General features: G+C 40.2%; 2 protein-coding genes and 1 pseudogene across 3 annotated transcripts; 2 read left to right on the forward strand and 1 right to left on the reverse strand.

Annotated features, from left to right (window-relative positions):
• Window positions 1-982: 982 nt before the first annotated feature.
• Window positions 983-4627, forward strand: LOC133022102 (thioredoxin domain-containing protein 9-like; annotated as a pseudogene).
• Window positions 4628-5615: 988 nt separating this feature from the next.
• mrpl30 (mitochondrial ribosomal protein L30) lies at window positions 5616-8781 on the reverse strand. Its single transcript, XM_061088658.1, has 5 exons — window positions 8510-8781; window positions 7605-7688; window positions 6864-7010; window positions 6425-6498; window positions 5616-6108 (listed from the first exon to the last, which is right to left on the reverse strand). Exons 1-5 carry the CDS (start codon window positions 8549-8551, stop codon window positions 5976-5978), a joined length of 480 nt encoding a protein of 159 aa, XP_060944641.1. The 5' UTR covers window positions 8552-8781; the 3' UTR covers window positions 5616-5975.
• Window positions 8782-9445: 664 nt separating this feature from the next.
• Window positions 9446-12072, forward strand: mitd1 (MIT, microtubule interacting and transport, domain containing 1). Of its 2 annotated transcripts, none has more exons than XM_061088427.1 (7): window positions 9446-9700; window positions 9790-9894; window positions 10148-10284; window positions 11115-11201; window positions 11292-11404; window positions 11494-11554; window positions 11648-12072. In XM_061088427.1, the coding sequence occupies exons 1-7, from the start codon at window positions 9556-9558 to the stop codon at window positions 11741-11743; spliced, it is 744 nt and encodes a 247-aa protein (XP_060944410.1). In that variant the 5' UTR covers window positions 9446-9555; the 3' UTR covers window positions 11744-12072. The 2 variants fall into 2 exon arrangements, with proteins under 2 accessions (XP_060944410.1, XP_060944411.1); XM_061088428.1 differs by having other exon boundaries at window positions 9793-9894.
• Window positions 12073-18823: the final 6751 nt, after the last annotated feature.

Consider the following 18823-nt stretch of genomic DNA (forward strand, 5'->3'; position numbering starts at 1 on the left):
CTTCTGAAATAAAGAGATTCTAGAGTAATAGTCTTTTAAGATGATTTTATTTCTTGCAAGGAAGATCAGACAGTCATGCCGTTTGCGATGAGCATTCTGCAGAGGGAATGACAGTTGCAGGTGTATGCTTTCTATGCAGATACAATGAAAAAATGTACGTGTGTGAAGAGCTGAACTGTGTTTGGGAGCTTGTGTGAGAACTACTGTATCAGTTGAGATCTGTATGTGTTTGAATATAAGAATCCCAGGAGATTAGACCCAGACACAGGTGGATGGCCTCTTTGGGGCGGGAGACAGATTTGTGGCTCTAATGTCATCTTAACAGTTTCACAAGCAGTAATAGTATGCATACGCAGAGATAATGTATAGTGTGATATATTGGTAAGTTTTACATTACGTTCCTCCCTTTGATCATAAAATGATCACACGGTATATATATATATATAAAAAAAAAACATCAGGCCCAGAAATTCACAAAGATGCAATCTAGGACATAATTAACATGGGGATAAGAAAGAAACTGCTGTTTTTGTGGAAAGAAAAAATGTAATATTTTCCTGAATAATTGAGCAAGCATGGAGGGTGTTGGAGGAATGTGGCTTACAAAGGATCATCATCGGAATCAGTATCAGTGAGCAATTTAGGAGAAGGTAAGTGCAGCGCATAATCATCAACAGGGGTTTGGATCATTTGAGTGGAGATGGATCTATCTATGGCCCTGATGTCAAAGCCGCTGACCCGTAACAATATGTAACAACCACACAGGGATAAAAGGGTCATGGCGATGACTAACCCGATGGCCGCTGAGATGAACAATGATTCCACTTACCAACATGGAATCCAAGCAGGATCCAATATCACCTACACCGGCGTTACCTTTTAGTTCATATGACAGAAGTTGCAATTTAGACAGAGCATTAGTGAAAGAGCCATCAGGGGCAGTGTTATTAGGAATGATGATACAGCACATGTCACCGAAGAGATGGCAGACACCGCCTCTATCGGCGTTCAACATATCTACTCCCATGCGAGACTGCCAGAGAACATGGGAATTTGCATGAACTGGTTCTCCGAGCGAGGTTAGTGCATCCCTGGAGAAATAAGCCAAACGTTGTTGATTATAATATATATAATTGATACAGTCAGTATTTTTGTTTACCTCGACTATGGCGCCTAATATTGGAATTCCAGAGGCAAACCCTGCAGTGATCTGAGCGCGAGCCTTATACTTCGGAGGGGACTCCACGTGGTACGCCTATAGAATCAATGAATACTTGGGAGTCGTCTGTTAGCTGTTGTTTACTTCTAGAGTCCTGAGAGGTTTTTGGGAGACCCAGGAGTTGTTTTTGAGACAAAAGGACAAGAGCACATATACCAGTCCAATTAGCCGGCAGGGAGTGTCTCAGAATACCACAATGCCAAAATATGTCTGGATATGGTCCTATACAGCCATCCATGGCGTCTCTCTTAAACCGTCTACCATATGCGCCATCTTCTAATACTTCAAGACCTGGCTTTGAACTCTGAGACCCACCCTGAACCCTCGGAGGATATAGAATATGTATCTTACTGCAGGGAAGAGTTATGTGGCCAACGGAGGATTTACCATACGTTTGAATGATAAACCCAAGTCTAGCACCTGGAGCCAATTGGAGATTCCTCTCCGGAATCGGCAGGTTTGGAACGAAGCGAGGCATAGTGTGTGATGGACAGTTTTTAAAAAGTTTGCCTGTTTTATTCCAGCCGTTGTGTCTGGACGCACGATAGATTAAACAGTCAATTAAACAAATCTTATCTGAGTTAATGGTTTGGCACGAGGGGTCTTCTGGTAATCCTACCATAGTTAATTTCGGGTTGGCTGACATGAAAATGTAACAAAAATGTGTAACTTGTCGAGCGGAGAAATTTACAGCCTGCAACCAAAGATTGTTTTTATTTTTAACCCATGGTTGTTTGAGTATGGAGTCGATTGGAGGGGAGTGTTTTGCTCGTGTTACCTGTGAGTTGTTAGTGGAGGGTTGTGAGGTGTGGAGAGTTTCATTTGTCAAACGTGAATCATCGTCATGCCAAGGAGATGGATCTAACATGATCAAAAGACCAACAATAATAATGGAAGCCAGAAATAGACAACACGTTTTCCCTCGTATGCCACACAAGCCTGGGTGGGGCAACGGATGCCATGGAGGTCTGCGTTCCATTGTTGATCCTGAATTGGTGCCACTAGCTGGTATCAGCAAGCCGTTCGATGTCAATGCAGTTATAGGTTAGGGATGAAGTTTGTAGCCCAATTGTTTATTTCAAAGTGATAGTTGGAGTAAACAAGTTTTGATCAATCACCCTTAATCTACATTTGCACTTGTTGGTCGGCAGGCGGCAGAGTTGGAACTTCTCTAAAGTGGCTGACGTGAATCCAGGTCGCTCTCTCAGCGATTTTGATGGCATTGTGCATGGTCAGCAGCACCTGAAATGGTCCGTTCCACTTTTCGGACTGCTCCGCCACTGGCTGGATGATATAAACAGTGTTGTCTTAAATCAATCCCCAGGAAGCTGCCTAATTGTTCATTGGCCTCGCTCTTGAGGCCATTACAGCCTTTTCAGCTGCTGCTACTGCACGGAGGCACCGTGGCAGGCCAGCAGCTACAGGGTCGAGTTTAGAAGAGAAATAAGCTACAGGTCTGAGTCTGTCACCGTGGTGTTGGAGCAAAACTGAGGTCATTTTCCCGTTTCTCTCATCCACGGTCTGTGTGAATGGTCTCATCGGGTCAGGAAGCCTTAAAGTCGGTGTGGTTTGCAAAGTCATCTTTAAGCCTTGACACAGGCGAGTGAATGTCCAACCCTTCTTTAAACTGGAAACTTACTAAATCAGCTTCATAACATTATTTCTGAATTATTTCAGAATATCACCGTAAGGACGACGGTCCGGTTCGTAGAGAACTTTCTTTAGTAGTCGCTAGCAAATACACTCAAAATGATATTTCATCAAGGAACACTAACGCATTTGATAATAGCAATGTCAACAATAAAACAAACTTTGTAGTCTTCCAATGACTCTTGATGCTGTTAATTTGTATATTATGGAAAGCTTACTGTGGAGCTGGAAAACAGATTTAAAACAATATGAGAATAACAGTCACAAAATATAACAAAGAAAACTTAACTGGCTGAAACAATAAATCAATTATCAAAATGCAGTAATGGGAACATCAAAGGCAGCTGCCTATGATGCTACACAGTTCAGAGGCTGCCTTTTGTTGTCACACTGTTTGGGGGCAGTTGTTGGTGGTAGAGTAGAACCACAGTCACAGATAAGCTAGTATCTGCTCTTTATTCACGCAGGTTCAGTGAAGTCGGTCGGCCAAGCTGGTGGAGGAGCAGATGGATGCACAGTTGAGCAAACTGAGTGAAATGGATGAAGATGAATTGGATAGAGTGACGGAACGGCGATTGGAGACACTCAAAAAAGCCCAGAAGCAGGTATGTGGATGTTGTCACTTAACTCTGATATTGTGAATTGTACTATTTAGCTGCATAAGACTCCGAAAGAAAATTAAATTATCTGTAAGAGTGGTTGGATAATCTTATGTGAGAAAAGATTATAACTCAATTCTTATGTATTATTTGAACTGCTATTTGAGATCTCTTGCTCTGTTACTCACCTTAGTTCTCTGTTTTTAAGGAGTGGTTGTCTAAAGGCCATGGGGAGTACAGAGAAATCTCAAGTGAGAAGGACTTTTTCGGAGAGATGAGGGAAAGCAAGAATGCCGTCTGCCACTTCTACAAAAGTTCCACCCTCAGGTAAGTTATTAAAAAGTAATAATTTTTATCAGTAAAGACACAAAGCAACAGTTATACTGATACATTTAATGTTGGGACAAACCCATTAGTAAATGGTAAGCTAGTTCACAGCTCTGATAATCAATTAATTGTGTAATTTATCAAGCAAAACTGAAATGAGTATTTACATCACATTGCTTTTTCGCATTATACATCCCGGAAGTCCATGAATATTTCTGTGGGGGGCTGTTTGTGAGAACGCAAATGTCTCTCAGTTGCTCACTAGCTTTCTGGTGTTTTCCTCTTTATGATTTTGGTTAATAATGACATGTTAGATCTTCTCCTACAACTTTGATTTTGAATGTCCGTTACCGATTTGGTTTAATGTCTGTGGTTTCTCTCCCTCACATGTAGATGTAAGATCATCGACAAACATCTGGCCATCTTGGCAAAGAAGCACGTTGAGACCAAATTTATCAAACTGAATGTAGAAAAGGCCCCATTTCTGATGGAGAGGCTGCGCATCAAGATCATTCCCACTCTGGCTTTGGTGATAGATGGAGAAACAGAAGACTACGTGGCTGGATTCACTGTGCAGGAAAACACAGACGAGTTTTCCACAGAGATACTTGAGTGGAGGCTTGGCTGTTCAGGTGTTATTAACTACAGGTGAGACACAGACTCCCTCCTTTGTCTAGTAAGGCCTTCATAGCTTACTCTGTGACTCTGCTCTAATGTTTCTTTCTCCCCTCCCAGTGGTAACCTGATGGATGCACCCACAGCAGCGAAGAATTCAGGCTCAAAGATAATGAAAGTGGAGAAGAAAACCATCAGAGGCCGAAGTAACGACTGATTCTGAAGAAGACTGAAATACGCTGATGCACATCACAAATGCTTGTGTGAAATCAGAGGAGTGTCCTTCACGTTGGTTGAGGTTTGCCTCTCATACACCTTGAAAAGCTACGCAAGCCTTTAGACAAATATAAAGAGCTTAAGTGGTGTGAATGATACCAATGGCCTTGCACATTCAGACCTTTGTAGACAGTTTGGAACTAATGAGAATGACAGATATATAAGTTGTCCTGCCTCATCAGGTCGAGCAGGGCAGCAGGTGATCTGTCAAAAACAGCCTGGAGATGTCAGCTTCAGGTGGGTTTTGAATCCTGATCGCTTCTTTTTAGCACGAACTGTATATTGAGTGTACAGTGGCTGGACACTGTTCTACACTGCAATGCTCAAGGAGAATGGAGGAGCTTCTCACATCGAGAAAAATAGACACCAGTCAGTAGTGTCTTTACCTCCACCAAAGCCAAGCAGTCACCTCAAATCCAAGCTGCACCTAATTTCCCACACATTCTTGGCTTAGGTGAATAAATCTTAGTGCTCAGAAGTTAAACAGGGTCAATAAATGTTTAGTTTTTAGTAAATATGATGTAATGGAACTGCCTGCGGTAACAAATAATCAATGTTTCTCCGCATTAAAATATACAACAATTGAGACGAGTCGAATACGTATGAATGAACAGTGGCGTTAGAATGTTCCAGAGGTACTATAGGCCTAACAGACTATTTACTTCTGGAAAGTCATGTTTGGGAAACAGTCTTTATACATCAGCTGTGATTACCCAGGGTGCACCCTGCTTCCTATCCAATGTCAGCTGTGAGCAGCTCCAGCCTCTCCCACTCATCTGGAGGATTAGAAGCTACAGCGAATACATGGATTGTGTGATATTGTATATTGTAATATGAAATATTTGCAAACACCTGTACAAATGAAAAAGCTTAAACTGGTATCTGTGGAGGTGACACAGAAAAACACCAAAATCAAAAAGATACATGTATTTCCTTTTTAAAGGTCTTTAATTCTAGTTTGTATAAAGTGTGTTTTATATAGAAAATGAGCAACCCCCTGTTTCTAAAATGTCATGGGAATGTGTGATAAATATGGTGCTATTTGAACTGACATAGACTGATGAGTAGACTAAACAAACCAATAACTTTACTGAGTAAATCAAAACTGCAACACAGACAGATTTTACACAGCAAAATTGATCAGTCCACTTTATAATCGTGGTGTTCCTGCTTCATTATTCAGACCCATAGGCTACCTTCCAGAAGTGGAATCTGAACTGGTACACATGGAGACACATCTTGACATGATATTTATGTACAACTGAATTATTCACTTAGTGAGAGTAAGGCTAGGATTCAATGGCCTTGGGTTCTACAGGTTGGAGGAGGCGACGGACAATCAGCTCTCCCTTGCTGTTAATGAAAGTCTCGGCCATGTCCTGTTCAGAAGGGAGTCCATAGGGCGTCTTCAGAGGCTGGACTCTGAATGAACCAGGAAACACATGACAAAGGCAGGAAATTATCCAAACAGTCGCAATGTATTTGTTCCTTCAACGACCAAAGAAATACCTCAAATGGATAAATAAATCTCAAGTTATCAGATATTATTTAACTGCAATCTTTGGTGATGTTCAGAGACTAAAGACACACATTTGCTCACTTGTACATTTATCATACAATTTTACTGGGGTGCAGGAAAAAACCTGGGAAATGTCCAGAGTTAGGTGCATGTCTGAAAACATTTAAAATTCCTACTTCAAAACAAGTGTTTCACCCCCTTTTAGCACAGTAACCTTACCTCACCAGGTGCTTTACAAATTTCAGTCGGTTGTTAACCGCAGGAGTATTTTTGTGTATCACAGGGACGTGTGCCTAAACACAAAGCAAAGAGAGAACAAAGTGTGAACAAGTAAAAAACTCAAAGCATTACATTTTCAATAGGAATTTGCATAAAAAATACTTGGTGCCTCTATAGTGGATCAGTTTTCTAATCTCAAATTACTACCTGTCCAGAGCATGGCTGGTTTTGTTTTCAATTTATGACTTTATGCATCTGTCATTATGTGGAACTAGAGACGTCTGCTATAGCAGGAACCTCGCTAGAGGTGGTTTTGATTAAATTGTAAAAACTACACATGTAATCACTGCTGGTGGGATCATCACAGGATGGGCTTAACTTTTTTACTAAACATTAAAGCAGAGGACGCAAACTGAAATGGGTTCAAAGTCTAACTTACCTTTTCAAGCCCCAGATCTTTCACCATCTCTTTCTCCCAGTAGGGTCTCCGCATCACACTCTTGATTCTAGTCACTATGTGCAGTTTATGAGGTTGCTCTGGATCTCCTCCATATTTCTCATGTTCTGTTGACCTCTCTGCAAAGAGCTGCAAAGAAACACAGAGAAGCTGAATACTGACCACATAGAATAATCACAGAATAAGTCATTTAAATGTTTAGAAGGGAAGAACAAAGCAGTAACTATGGTTCTCATAAATGCTTCATTACTCTGTGCTACGCTGCAGTGTGTGTTCATGTGTATGTGTGCGCAAATAAAATAACTTGAACAAGGAATGGATGGATTTTGACCAAATTTTGAGTATTTGGGAGTGAATCACTAGATGTTTAACTTTTGGAGCTGATTATCGGGGGTTTGGGTGAGAGGTAACACCCCTGCATCCGAGAACTGTATGATTGTTTTGTGAACGCACACAGCTAAAGTGGTATCTACAGAGTTCACGCTGAATCCTGCCTGGCATCCAAAGACGGTAAAATCTTTACAGATGGCCACCGACCATAGAAGCGGGTAGAATTTCCCCCAGGGCTGCTGAGGGTCAATCTGACAGTGACAGACAGTCGATGTGTTTGTGTGGGTCTTTCTCATAGAGAGTGGAGGCAAGCTGAGTGGGGGTGGCAGAATAAGCAGGCAATCAAGCCCCTTTTTTTGTTGTTTTGATATAAAATGTCCCCTTGATTATTACCTCTTTTGGTATTCTTGATTTGTAAAACTTGCTGCGTGTAGACACAAACCACGGGCGGGGTGAAAGTGCAGCTCGTGTCAGGATCTGTAAACACACACAAACAGTGACAAGTCAAAAACACACAATTAAACACAGAGGCTGAAGGCAGCTTGGGTCACTAATAGTAAAGAACACAAATACAATGACTTGTACATTTGGGCCATTTAACAAAATGATCATAAAAAATGCTGGACAGTGTCGCTGGGTTCATTTAAATATCAGGACACAGGACTAAGTTTGCATAATTTTATATGACATTTAAGATGTCTGTGTGGTGTCAACACTGAGGTACAGTAAAAACACATTATATGATACTTCATCAATATTAATTTACACAAATCTGCTTTATAAAATGTGTTTTCTAGGAAATCATCTGTGCTGAAAACGTAAAAGGCCCGTAGGCACCATTTTCCATTCAATGTGGCCTTGTCCTTTGGTTCTAGATCAAACTTAACCTGTATGTAGAGAATGAGTTATGCTAAAAATGTTTCAACGCACTACATAACTGAAAGGAATTATTATCTGTAGGTTTGGAATAAGTTATAGTGTTTTATTACAGGGGACATTATGTTATAAGAGCCAGGCACTGTTATGTTTGGTTTACTTAACACCATATGAATATGTATTTTTTAGAGAATAGACATACTGACAGGGATTGTTGGTTCTTGTCTTTTGATTCCATTTCCACCATTAGATCCCTTTCACCTAAATCTTACACACTGGACCTTTAATGGCTTCTGTGAACAATACTGTAATGAGACGATTGTGATCTTTTGTCAGGTCTCAGGTCTGCCTGTGCTGGTTTAAAAAACCCAGTTAAAACGTGATTGGATTGGGCCAGTATTTGGTATTAGTTATGTTCTTACCTGTGTTGACAAGGAGCTCAAACCACGACAAACACCTGCCATGTTTTCTTCAGGACAGTTACTTCTTCTCCAGCTGCATCAAGGTTACAGTCCCCCCGACGCCACAAACACAACAACACCCCACTAAACTCAGCACTAAATGAACGAACACACAACTGCGACTATATTCACATCACATACACGAAATATTCTCTAAGTATTTATCCTAGAGCTGGAAAATAGCGGTGATTCAGTTTGTTCACGTTGGATTCATCCTCCATGACCGGCACAACCGGAAGTGTCTAAGAGCTACTGTGTAAATCCGCCGACGTGACAAACGTTACTTGAACAAAGTTCCCACCCCACTTTTTTTTATATTTAAAACCGAGAAACAATAAAATATTAAAAAGTATGTGAGAAAAAATACAATTGACTTCTTATTGAATGTCTTTGTATCTAAAAAAATGTCTGTTGAACCAGGGGATTTAAACTGAGCTGGAAACGTTTATATTTTAAAATGTAAAATGAAATACACACCTATTTAGTCTGGGTTTTATGGAGTGTGTTGTAATTTTATGGATTTGTTATTTATACTTATTGTTTTACATCTGTATAATTTATCTTATGTATTTTTGTTTTGATAAAAACTGTGATTTTTTTTCATTCCACTTTGTTTAATTTATTGACCTTTTATTATCAAAGTATTATTATTTTAAGTAGTGATCGTATGTTTCTGTTTTTTTATTTTAATTTTTTATATTTGCTATCCACTTAACCCAAAGGTGTGAATCATTTTCAGTTGACGACTACCCGTATTTTCTAAATCTCCTGTAAACACGATGAATAGATTTCCTCGAAAGGTGAAATATAAATAAAGTTTGATTGACTGATATTGCTCATATACAACTTTGCAGTGTTATGTTTCACCCGGACTTATTATTGCGGTGCTATCTCTCAGCAATCAGGAAGCAGTCGCGATTCTTCCAGCGAGTTTCACAACAACTTTTAATCATGACAACATTGTCCGTTTTATAAAATCGAGTCGAAAAACAACAGGCGACTCAACTATGACACAGAACCACGTGACCGGGATGGAGAACGCCGCCGTGTCCGTCCTGAAACGGGCGGTGGAGCTGGACCACAGCGGCCGCCTCCCGGAGTCTCTGGTCTGCTACCAGGAGGGAATCCAGCTGCTGATCGACGTGTTGAAAGGTCTCTGTCTGTTGTCTGGATCCAACAGGTACTGTAGTGGGAACATGGAGACAGGCGCCATCACTGTTTCCTCTTGTCTCCTCTGTCAGCAGCTGTGAAGGATGATTCCAAGAGAGGACACTACAGAGAGAAGACACAAGGCTACATGGCCCGAGCCGAGCAGATCAAAGCTCTTGTCAGCCAGATGAAAGAGGGTAGATGTCATCCACTCATCTATGCGTCTATTCATCCATCCATCTCTTCATGAACTCATCCATCCATCTTTTTGTCCACTCATCTATCAACTTGTCCATCCACTCATCTATTTATCAATCCATTCATCTATTCATTCATCCATTCATCTATCTATACATACATACGAACATATATTCAAATATTCACCTATACATACACACATATACACACACATGCCTCTAACTTTGATTTTGTTTCTCTCTGTCCTGTCAGACGGGAAGTACCATGAGCAGAATAAAATACCGGAGGATGCTACAGGTCATAGCTACGAGGTTCTGTTCAAGCCCTACATCAGCAGCTTACTGACGGAGGTCTGGGTGGAGGACCCATACATAAGACACACCCACCAGGTACCTAAGTAGTTATGACTCATTAGTATGAGTTAACCACATTTAAGAAAAGTATCAATCAGACCAGCTAATTCATAACCTGAAGCCAGTTCTTCTATCTTCTCATAATTTGTTCAAAGTGAGAAATTTCTGTTATAGACAATCACCTGTAATAAGTCATGATATTCAAGCTGTTTTCAGACATGAACAAACCCTTGTACCCCTTTGTTTTGATGATTAGTAGCTTCAAGTTTTAAGCTCATCAACTCCACCTTCACACAATAGCTGGCCTAGGGAGGTCCCCACATACTGTATATCAAACTTGAGAAGGTTAGATTCTCTCTGGCGGGTTCTGATACCGCTTTTAACAAAACCTGGCAGCCTTTCTTAGAGTACTTAAACAGAACTACTATTCACCCAGAAAGTGACTAGATGCCCCCCCCCCCTCAACTTCGTACTATTTACTACTCTCTATTATCTCAACAACAATTTTTTTTTTTATTATTTTTTTTTTTTTAATTTAATTTAATTTTATTTAATTTTATTTTATTTTTTTATGTAATGTAAAGTATGTAATGGTTTAATTATGCAATTATTTTACTTTTTTCTTGTCAGTGGGTGGGAAGTGTCAAGGGTTAATTGTAGTTCATAGAAGCCGTTCTGGTCCAGTTTAAGCACATTGTTGTTATCATCATCGTGTAGGACATCCTACCGCTATTTTCTACCTCTAAGAATTTTTGTATACACTGTATGTGTAAATTATTGCTGTATGTGAACGAAAAAACAAAACAAAACAAAAAAAAGTTTTAAGCTCATATCCAAATGCCTTTCATCCCCTCTCTCCACCACAGCTCTACAACTTTGTTCGGTTCTGCGAGATGCTGCTCAAAGCGCCATGCAAGGTGAAGAGGATCCATCTCCTCACCTCACAGGATGAAGTAGGTTATTTATATATGCTAACCCACAGCATCCTTTGCACTCTCTGCTGGTCCTAATATGATGTTTGTTGTCGTCGCTTGCTCCTGCAGCAGGACAGCAGCCAGCAGACAAGAGCTTTGGCTGAGCTCAAAGAGAGTGTCAGTGCTCATGGGATGGATCTGGATGTGCAGTACTCCTCCACCATCCACGACAGGGAGATCAGGTACAGCTGTCACACATCAGCCTTCCTATTTTGCATCGCTGTGAATGTATTTTGTGGTCCGGAATCTAGATATAATTTAGTTTTTACAGGTTTGACAATGGTTGGATCATAAAGATAGGAAGAGGATTGGATTACTTCAAGAGACCTCAGGTGAGATTCCACACTTCATAGCAATCAATCCTTTAATTGTCATGGAACATTGAGCTCTGGTGGTAAACTATGTTGTTGCATTACGTTCTACAGGGCCGCTTCTCTATTGGATATTGTGACTATGACCTCAGACAGTGCCATGAGACCACTGTCGACATTTTTCACACCCAACACACCAAAACACTATGATATTCCTCAAGCTGGATTCACTGTTACTCTAACTCAAGGGACTTCATCCACTTTCCTGCCTTTAATACACACACATACTCATCTGCTCTACTGATGGATTTTTGCCTTCATGTAAACTCTAATGATCAGAATCATCTTACATTACGCATCTCGTCGCTGATACGTATTAACTATCGACCAACTATGTGATGGAATTTTTTATATATCTTCCCTGGATTCGTCTTCATCACTTTTGAGGCATCTTTTTGAGGGTGTCACACCGCCACCTGGTGGAAATGTTTCTAAATATTTTTTTTTAATTTATTAAAAGTGCTTGTATAACATCATAACGTCTCTGTTTTTCAAAATCTTTTGAGCTTTTCCTGAGACTTACATATTCAGTTATTTTAAAGTACATGTGACGATAACATAAGTCCTGCAGAAGTAGTAACTTAGCTAGTGTAGTCTCAGGTTTCTACTTCTAAGTGGTTATTTTAGTATTAAGTAGATGTTGGGTTGGTACTTATTTTTGTGTGTGAAGCGATTATTTCCACTTTAATTAAAAAAGAGTCTCAACTCATCCTCTGCATACTTTTTGCCAGAAACATCTTTCAAACAGGTCCCAAGACTTTCAGCTATTCAAGTTACATTCAGATTTTTTACAATTTCTATTCTTTTTGAATAATCCAATTTTTATGTTTTTTTTCTGCTATTTTTGTATTTTTTATGTCTAGGTGAGAATATTATAGCATCAATATAGGTTTTCTTTGTTTGATTTTCACACAAACATGCAAATACACACACACAGCCTTGTACTTCTCTCTTAGTGAGGACACTCATTTACATAATGCATTTCCTAGCCCTTACCTGACCATCCAAGCTAAATGCCTAACCCTAACCAAACCCTAACTTAAACCTAATTCTAACCTTAACCCTAAAACCAAGTCTTAACTCTTAAACAGCCCATTGAAAAAGTGAGGACCGGTCAAAATGTCCTCACTTTCCAAAAATGTCCTCACTCTGTAGGGTCTATGATTAAAATGGTCTTCACAAAGATATAAGTACAGGAACACACACATTGCCTTTCAGGTTTTTCAGAAACATGTTTCTTGTTTCTCAGTTTCTTCAGCTAATGATTTACAAAAGATAATTCAAAACAATATTACAGTTGATTTTGGAATAATTAAAGAAGAACCTCATATTTATTTTTTTTACAAACAATGGTAAACTGTCGCATTATATATACATGCAGAGCACTTGCAGATGTCAGATCAAAATATGCATTATTTCCACATTGGTGTCAAATGATCATTTCGGACAGGGGTCAGGGTTCCGCAGGGTTTGGAGTTGTGAAAGGATGAACCAAGTTTACTCCAATCTAGGTTGAACTTAGATCGACTGGCATCTGGTTGGGGGTCCCCTGTCGCAAAGCCAAGCCTCTCATATCTTATTTGGAGGGTTGACTGACTTTTAAGCACCTCATGGTAATGAGAATGAATTTCGCCATGCTTCCTTCGAAGATCTGTGTGTTCCTTCTGAAGGCTGTGTAGAGCATCTGTTGCCTTGTGCAAAGCAACTTTAGTTTCCCCTTGTGTCTGAGAGTTGAGTTTGTTCTGAGTATTCTGGAGGTCTACAGCCGTGGCCCTTTCTATTTCAAGAGCAATGAAAGTTTGATCGGCTCTCTCCCTTTCTCTTTCAAGACCAGAGGCAGTCTGGTCGAGTCTGGCCCTTTCTATTTCAAGAGCAACGAAAGTTTGATCGGCTCTCTCCCTTTCTCTTTCAAGAGCAGAGGCAGTCTGGTCGAGTCTGGCCCTTTCTATTTCAAGAGCAATGAAAGTTTGATCGGCTCTCTCCCTTTCTCTTTCAAGAGCAGAAGCAGTCTGATTAAGTCTCTCACTTTCTTTTTCAAGAGCAATGGAAGTTTGATCGGCTCTCTCCCTTTCTCTTTCAAGAGCAGAGGCAGTTTGACTGACTCTCTCCTCCAAGATAGCCCTTTGTATGTCATCTTGATGTTGGGTCTGTCTTGTCTTGCTTTCTGTCGGACAGGGAGCTCCACCTTTATATTGAAAGTCATATTTTGCCTCCAAAGCCTCAAATTTAGCCCCGATGTTCTTGTTCTCTATCCTTATTTTTTCCATCTCATACGTCATGCCCTCTGTGGCTGCTGAGACTTTCCTTTGCATCACTATTTTTTTAATCGCTCTTGAGAGCCGGGCTTTCTCCTTCTTGAGTTTTTCTTCAAGTATTCTGCAAGTTTCTCTGATGTCCTGGTGCTGCATTTCAGCAAGTCGACTCTTGTATAGGGCATCCTCAAGTTCACCAGTCAGCCGGACCTGTTCTTTTTTCTCCCTCTGCTGTTGCGAGACCGCAGCCTCGTAATCACTCTGGAGTTTGACGTTTTTTGACTGCTCCTCCTTGAGGTCTGAGGCCTGCAGGGTATCTTTCTCCTGCAGTATGGAAATAGTATTTTCCTTGGCTTCAATATTACATTGAAGATTTTTAATACTGAAGTGAAGGGATTGGATTTCTTTGTCTTTTTCCCGGTTTCTCAGCTTCAGCTCACAGAGTTCCTCTTTTCGATTCTCATCTGATTGCAGCTCACATTTGAGTTTTTTGATCATCTCCTCATTGCTTTTGTGATCCGCTGCTATTTCTTTAATCTGCTTTTGAAGCTTTGTGTGTCTTTCCTGGTGAACCTTCTCCGATCTCTTAACATTAGTCATTCTAATTTTCATGTATTCCAGTTCAACACGAAGAGTGTTATTTTGAGCTCGCTCATTCTTTAAAGCTTCTGAAAGAGCGTATTTTTCTTTTCGCTCCTTGTTGAGGGCTTCTTTCATTTTGATTCGATCTCTTCTCGGTATCTTCAAGCACTCCTCAAGAGCAGCTTCTGGTTGTCTTTCCATTTGTAGGTCTCTTTGTCGTCTATTAGAAGTTCTCGATGTACTGGATACACTCTCCTGTGAAGCATAAGATAGTTATTCTTTTTAATTCATGTTCATTCTTGAACAATGTTTTCAATTCACTGTATTTATCAAGCTATTAACATGTTTATTTTACTCATAGCACAGAAATATTCAAATATAGTCAAGTGATGAAATTAAGTCGATAACAGTTAATTTTAGATGCTAGATGGGCTACACTACCATGAAAAATTAGTGATTGCAAGATAAGATAATCAATAAATTATTAAACAATGCCTTCTCGGATTCTTTTCATTTCAAGTCTATTCTTAATTATTTAGGTGGACTGAAGTCTGTAGTTGTTTTTAATTCAAAATATTAAATCATTTTTGTGGTTGTGGTGTTTTTTGTTTATTTTTAGTACAGTTACCTCCTCAGAATCAGATGTGAAGTTTTTCTTCTCGGTCTCTTTCTCAATCGCCAACCCATTGTGTCCCTTAATCTTCTCCTCATTCTCCTCCACAATCTCCTCCTTATACTGCCCCTCAGTCCCCTCCTCAATCTCCTCCTTAATCTCGTCCTCAATCTCCTCACCAAAAATGTCAGGATTAGGAGGACAAAACAAAACACCTTCCCACAATGACATTTGTTGCTTTCACATTCAGTCTACTGTGTGGTATTAAATATACACAATTATTGCCAGAGGAGTGGTGTGTGTCCAACAGCCAGTCAGCAGATTAATGAAACCGGGGTCCTTAGATGATTTGATCTCACCACAATCATAAAAGGAGTCACCAATTCCTTTGATGTATTTGGTCCTGTACAAGCTAAGTGGTGACATTCTAGACTTTTTCTCTGTTTTTTTATACGTTTTGGACTGTCTTCTCTTGTAGCTCCAACATTCACTACGTATACATAAATCGTGACTCATTTTGTAGATAAATTTGTGCTAGGACTTGTTCTTTTCACAGTAAAACCTTAAACAACCAGAGGAGCCTTCATAAGCCCCATTGGCGCATGTTGCCTGACCTTTAGATCAAAGTCAGAAATGTGATTTTGAAACTTTCATATGCCAGTCCTTTTTTTAGATTATTGTTTGAGATGTTTTGGTTTGGCAAAGCATCCTGGAAGCCTTCTGTAAAAAATAGCATCAATATGAAGTATAGTTTTTGTGTAAACAGAATTTTGTTTTGAGTATTTCTGCAGTGGTGCTCCTCTGTTAGACACACACAAGTGCATCTGATCAGTTGATTAAACACCCTTTTTTTCACTATTTCTGTGGGGACAACTCATTGATATGATGCATATAATCACAGTTTCTAGCACACACACACACACACACAAACACACATGCTTCTAGAATTCTATTCAGACTTTGTCTCCCAATTGTCGATTTTGCATTTCAACAGTTTCATCAGTAAAGTCTTCAACTTCTTTAGGTACAATTATCAGTTTTTTTAACTATACCACTATTCCACTTCATCTAGTTATTTTTTTCAGCAAAGAAATACTTTAAAATCTATTCAACTAATAAAATTAAATTGAATTTGATTTGTGTGACAAATCACAGCACACATTATCTCAAGGAAGTTTACATTGTAAACTAAACTCATTCAGCTGTCTTCTGCTTTGCTTTCCTGCACATTCAGCATAGCCAGTGTGCCCTCTCAGCTTGATTCAGCAAAGCAACTCAGCATTCACATTGCATTTTCAGCAGGAAATGCATTTTCTAGTTTTTATTCCGTTCCACCTTTACACAGATAGTTTCTGCTGGCTATAGACACACAACTTCAAAATATGCAGTCCTCAGTTTACATATCATCTGGTGTTCATGAAAGGCCCACACAATGTAGACAATCTTGTTAATGCCAAAATATACCATCTATAATGTAATGTAATATAAATACATGTATGTGAACCATCAGAATGCTGTGGTAGCAGTGATTTGTGCCTCTCTCTTAATATGAATTTGACTAGAATTGAACTAAATAATTTCTCCAAAACAAACATATTGAAAATATCCCCTCATTTAATATTCATGGGAATCAATTGTTGGTTTGAATGGTTATGCTCCGGAGTTCAAACAGTGCTGCGATCGGATTATCCACCGGCCTTAATCTCGATATGCACAGGCCCCATCTGGGCTCTGAGAGGGAAAAAAATATAATCCATCAGCGAATCACATGAACCAGAGACCATCATAACTGTTTTCAGTTTTACTTGAGCGAAAGGGACAAAGACTGCATTACAAGTGGGGGTCAGTGCTATGTCAGTATGTACAGACAGCTCCTCTATAGGACAATGCAATTGCTGTAACCCCATTTTAAACAAGATATGCATATTGTCCTGTATGTGTAGATTATCAACAACAAATCCATGAATGGAATTGGAATTGGAATTAAAATACAGGACATCCCAGACTCTTATGTCACTGTTGACATGCTGCTTGTGGTTTGTTGCATGTAATCCAGATGTCAGTGGCTGGGTTTATGTTCTGCTGGTTTATATTTTCTGCTGCTCTCCCTCCCACTCACTGACGGTAGCCCAGTGGCCTCAATACTCTCATTTCTAAATACTATCCAGTGTGATAGTAGGGGACCACTATATGGGGATGAAGAGCTATTGACTGATATGTGCTGGCCATTCCTTTGTCTTTGGGTCCCAGTTCAACTGCTAAATGCCTAACCCAGGCAAAATATCTTCATCTTGTGAGATCTATGCTCATAATGGTCCTCATAAAGATATAAATGCAGGTGTATACACCACACGCGATCTTACAGGGGTTCAATGTGTAAACAGTTCTATGGGCTGTAATTCCTGTATCCTCGTCCTCTTTCCAACTGGAGCTTTATTTTTTCCCTCTACTCTCATTTCTGGGCCTAAAATCAGGTTAGCGTTTTATAAGGAGCTTAGCGCAAAGGGCCACAGTGTGCCACTAATGTAATAGAGTATCTCTCTCTCTTTCTCTCTCTCTCTCTCTCTCTCTCTCTCTCTCTCTCTCTCTCTCTCTCTCTCTCTCTCTCTCTCTCGCTCACTCTTTCTCTCCTGTCCTCTTTTCTCTTTGTGCATTTGCTCACCCTGTCATAAAGTGACCTTCTCTCGCTCTCTCTCTCTCTGTCGCTCGCACTCCCCTCCCTGCCTGTTCTCTCTTTCTTCTTCCACTTCCCCCGCTCCCTTCCCTCTGCATCTCCCTCCATCCGCAGATGTGAATGACGCAAGCCTGAGGTTTAAACATTAGGACAGGGACACAGCCGACACGGGACAACTCAAAGCAGAGTGGAGGACAAACAGGAGGAAGGAGAGCAGAGCTGCTGCTGCTGAACGCAGGGTAAATTCATTCATTGTTATACTGCAAAGTGTGTGTGTGTGTGTGTGTTTTAAAGGTTTTCACATTGAGAATCAGTGCTACTTTTCCTGTGCATGTCAGGTGAATGTTGTGCAGTGGCATACGCGGCAAGAGAAGTTTGTGATTAAGCTGTTGTTGTAGATTATGGTGCTGTGAAATCTTACAAGGATCTCTCTGCAATGTCAATAATCCATGAGATTATCCTCGTTTCTGCTGGGGCTATAGCTTGGCTCACCGGATGGCAAAAACTCTGGCCTGATGCATGAACACTTTTTCATTCCCTGTGGTGGTAATTCCACTGACGAGTAGAAATTCATTTGTAGGGCGAGAGGTTCAAACCTTATGTAAGTCAAAATATGACACCACTGGCAACTTTCAGACTGTCAAGCGTTTATGTGCCTATATCTAAAGAGGTTGTTCTTGACCCTTTTGAGTGATATGAGAAGAGCAGTGAAGTGCAGACACATCTGTTCTTATCATGCATCCGTGCTGTAAAGGATAAAGCTTTGTTGACACCATGCAGTTTCTAGGATACACAGGGAAAAGTGCATGAAACACAAGCCTGGTGTGTGCAACAGAACAGTATCACCGGGGGAAGGCAAGTCTGTAAAACAGAGCAAATACACTCTCTGCAATGATTCTTTTGCATCCATTAACATTACAACCCAATCCGGATGTTTGTCAGGCTGAAGCTGGCTGAGATGAAAATGTTTAGCTTTGGTTTTTTCCAGAGTTATCCAGGCTGCCCTCAGCTTTGCCGTACCAGAAATCCTCCTGCTTTGAACCTGCATAGTGGGTTTTCTTCATGAGGCTGCACTTTTCTACTGTGTACTATGCTCTTGTTAAAGTGTC

The sequence above is a fragment of the Limanda limanda genome, chromosome 16 (assembly GCF_963576545.1).
Source record: "Limanda limanda chromosome 16, fLimLim1.1, whole genome shotgun sequence".
Classification (NCBI taxonomy): domain Eukaryota; kingdom Metazoa; phylum Chordata; class Actinopteri; order Pleuronectiformes; family Pleuronectidae; genus Limanda; species Limanda limanda.

Excerpts from the sequence above, each read along its gene's own strand:
- mrpl30 (XM_061088658.1), bottom strand. The coding sequence starts at position 8,551 with ATGGCAGGTGTTTGTCGTGGTTTGAGCTCCTTGTCAACACAG. Across the intron at positions 7,011-7,604 it reads AATCAAGAATACCAAAAGAG|CTCTTTGCAGAGAGGTCAAC; the intron begins GTAATAATCAAG and ends GTTTCTTTGCAG. Across the intron at positions 6,499-6,863 it reads AAGATCTGGGGCTTGAAAAG|GCACACGTCCCTGTGATACA; the intron begins GTAAGTTAGACT and ends CTTTGTGTTTAG.
- mitd1 (XM_061088427.1), top strand. The coding sequence starts at position 9,556 with ATGACACAGAACCACGTGACCGGGATGGAGAACGCCGCCGTGTCCGTC. Across the intron at positions 9,701-9,789 it reads GCTGATCGACGTGTTGAAAG|CAGCTGTGAAGGATGATTCC; the intron begins GTCTCTGTCTGT and ends CTCCTCTGTCAG. Across the intron at positions 10,285-11,114 it reads ACATAAGACACACCCACCAG|CTCTACAACTTTGTTCGGTT; the intron begins GTACCTAAGTAG and ends TCTCCACCACAG.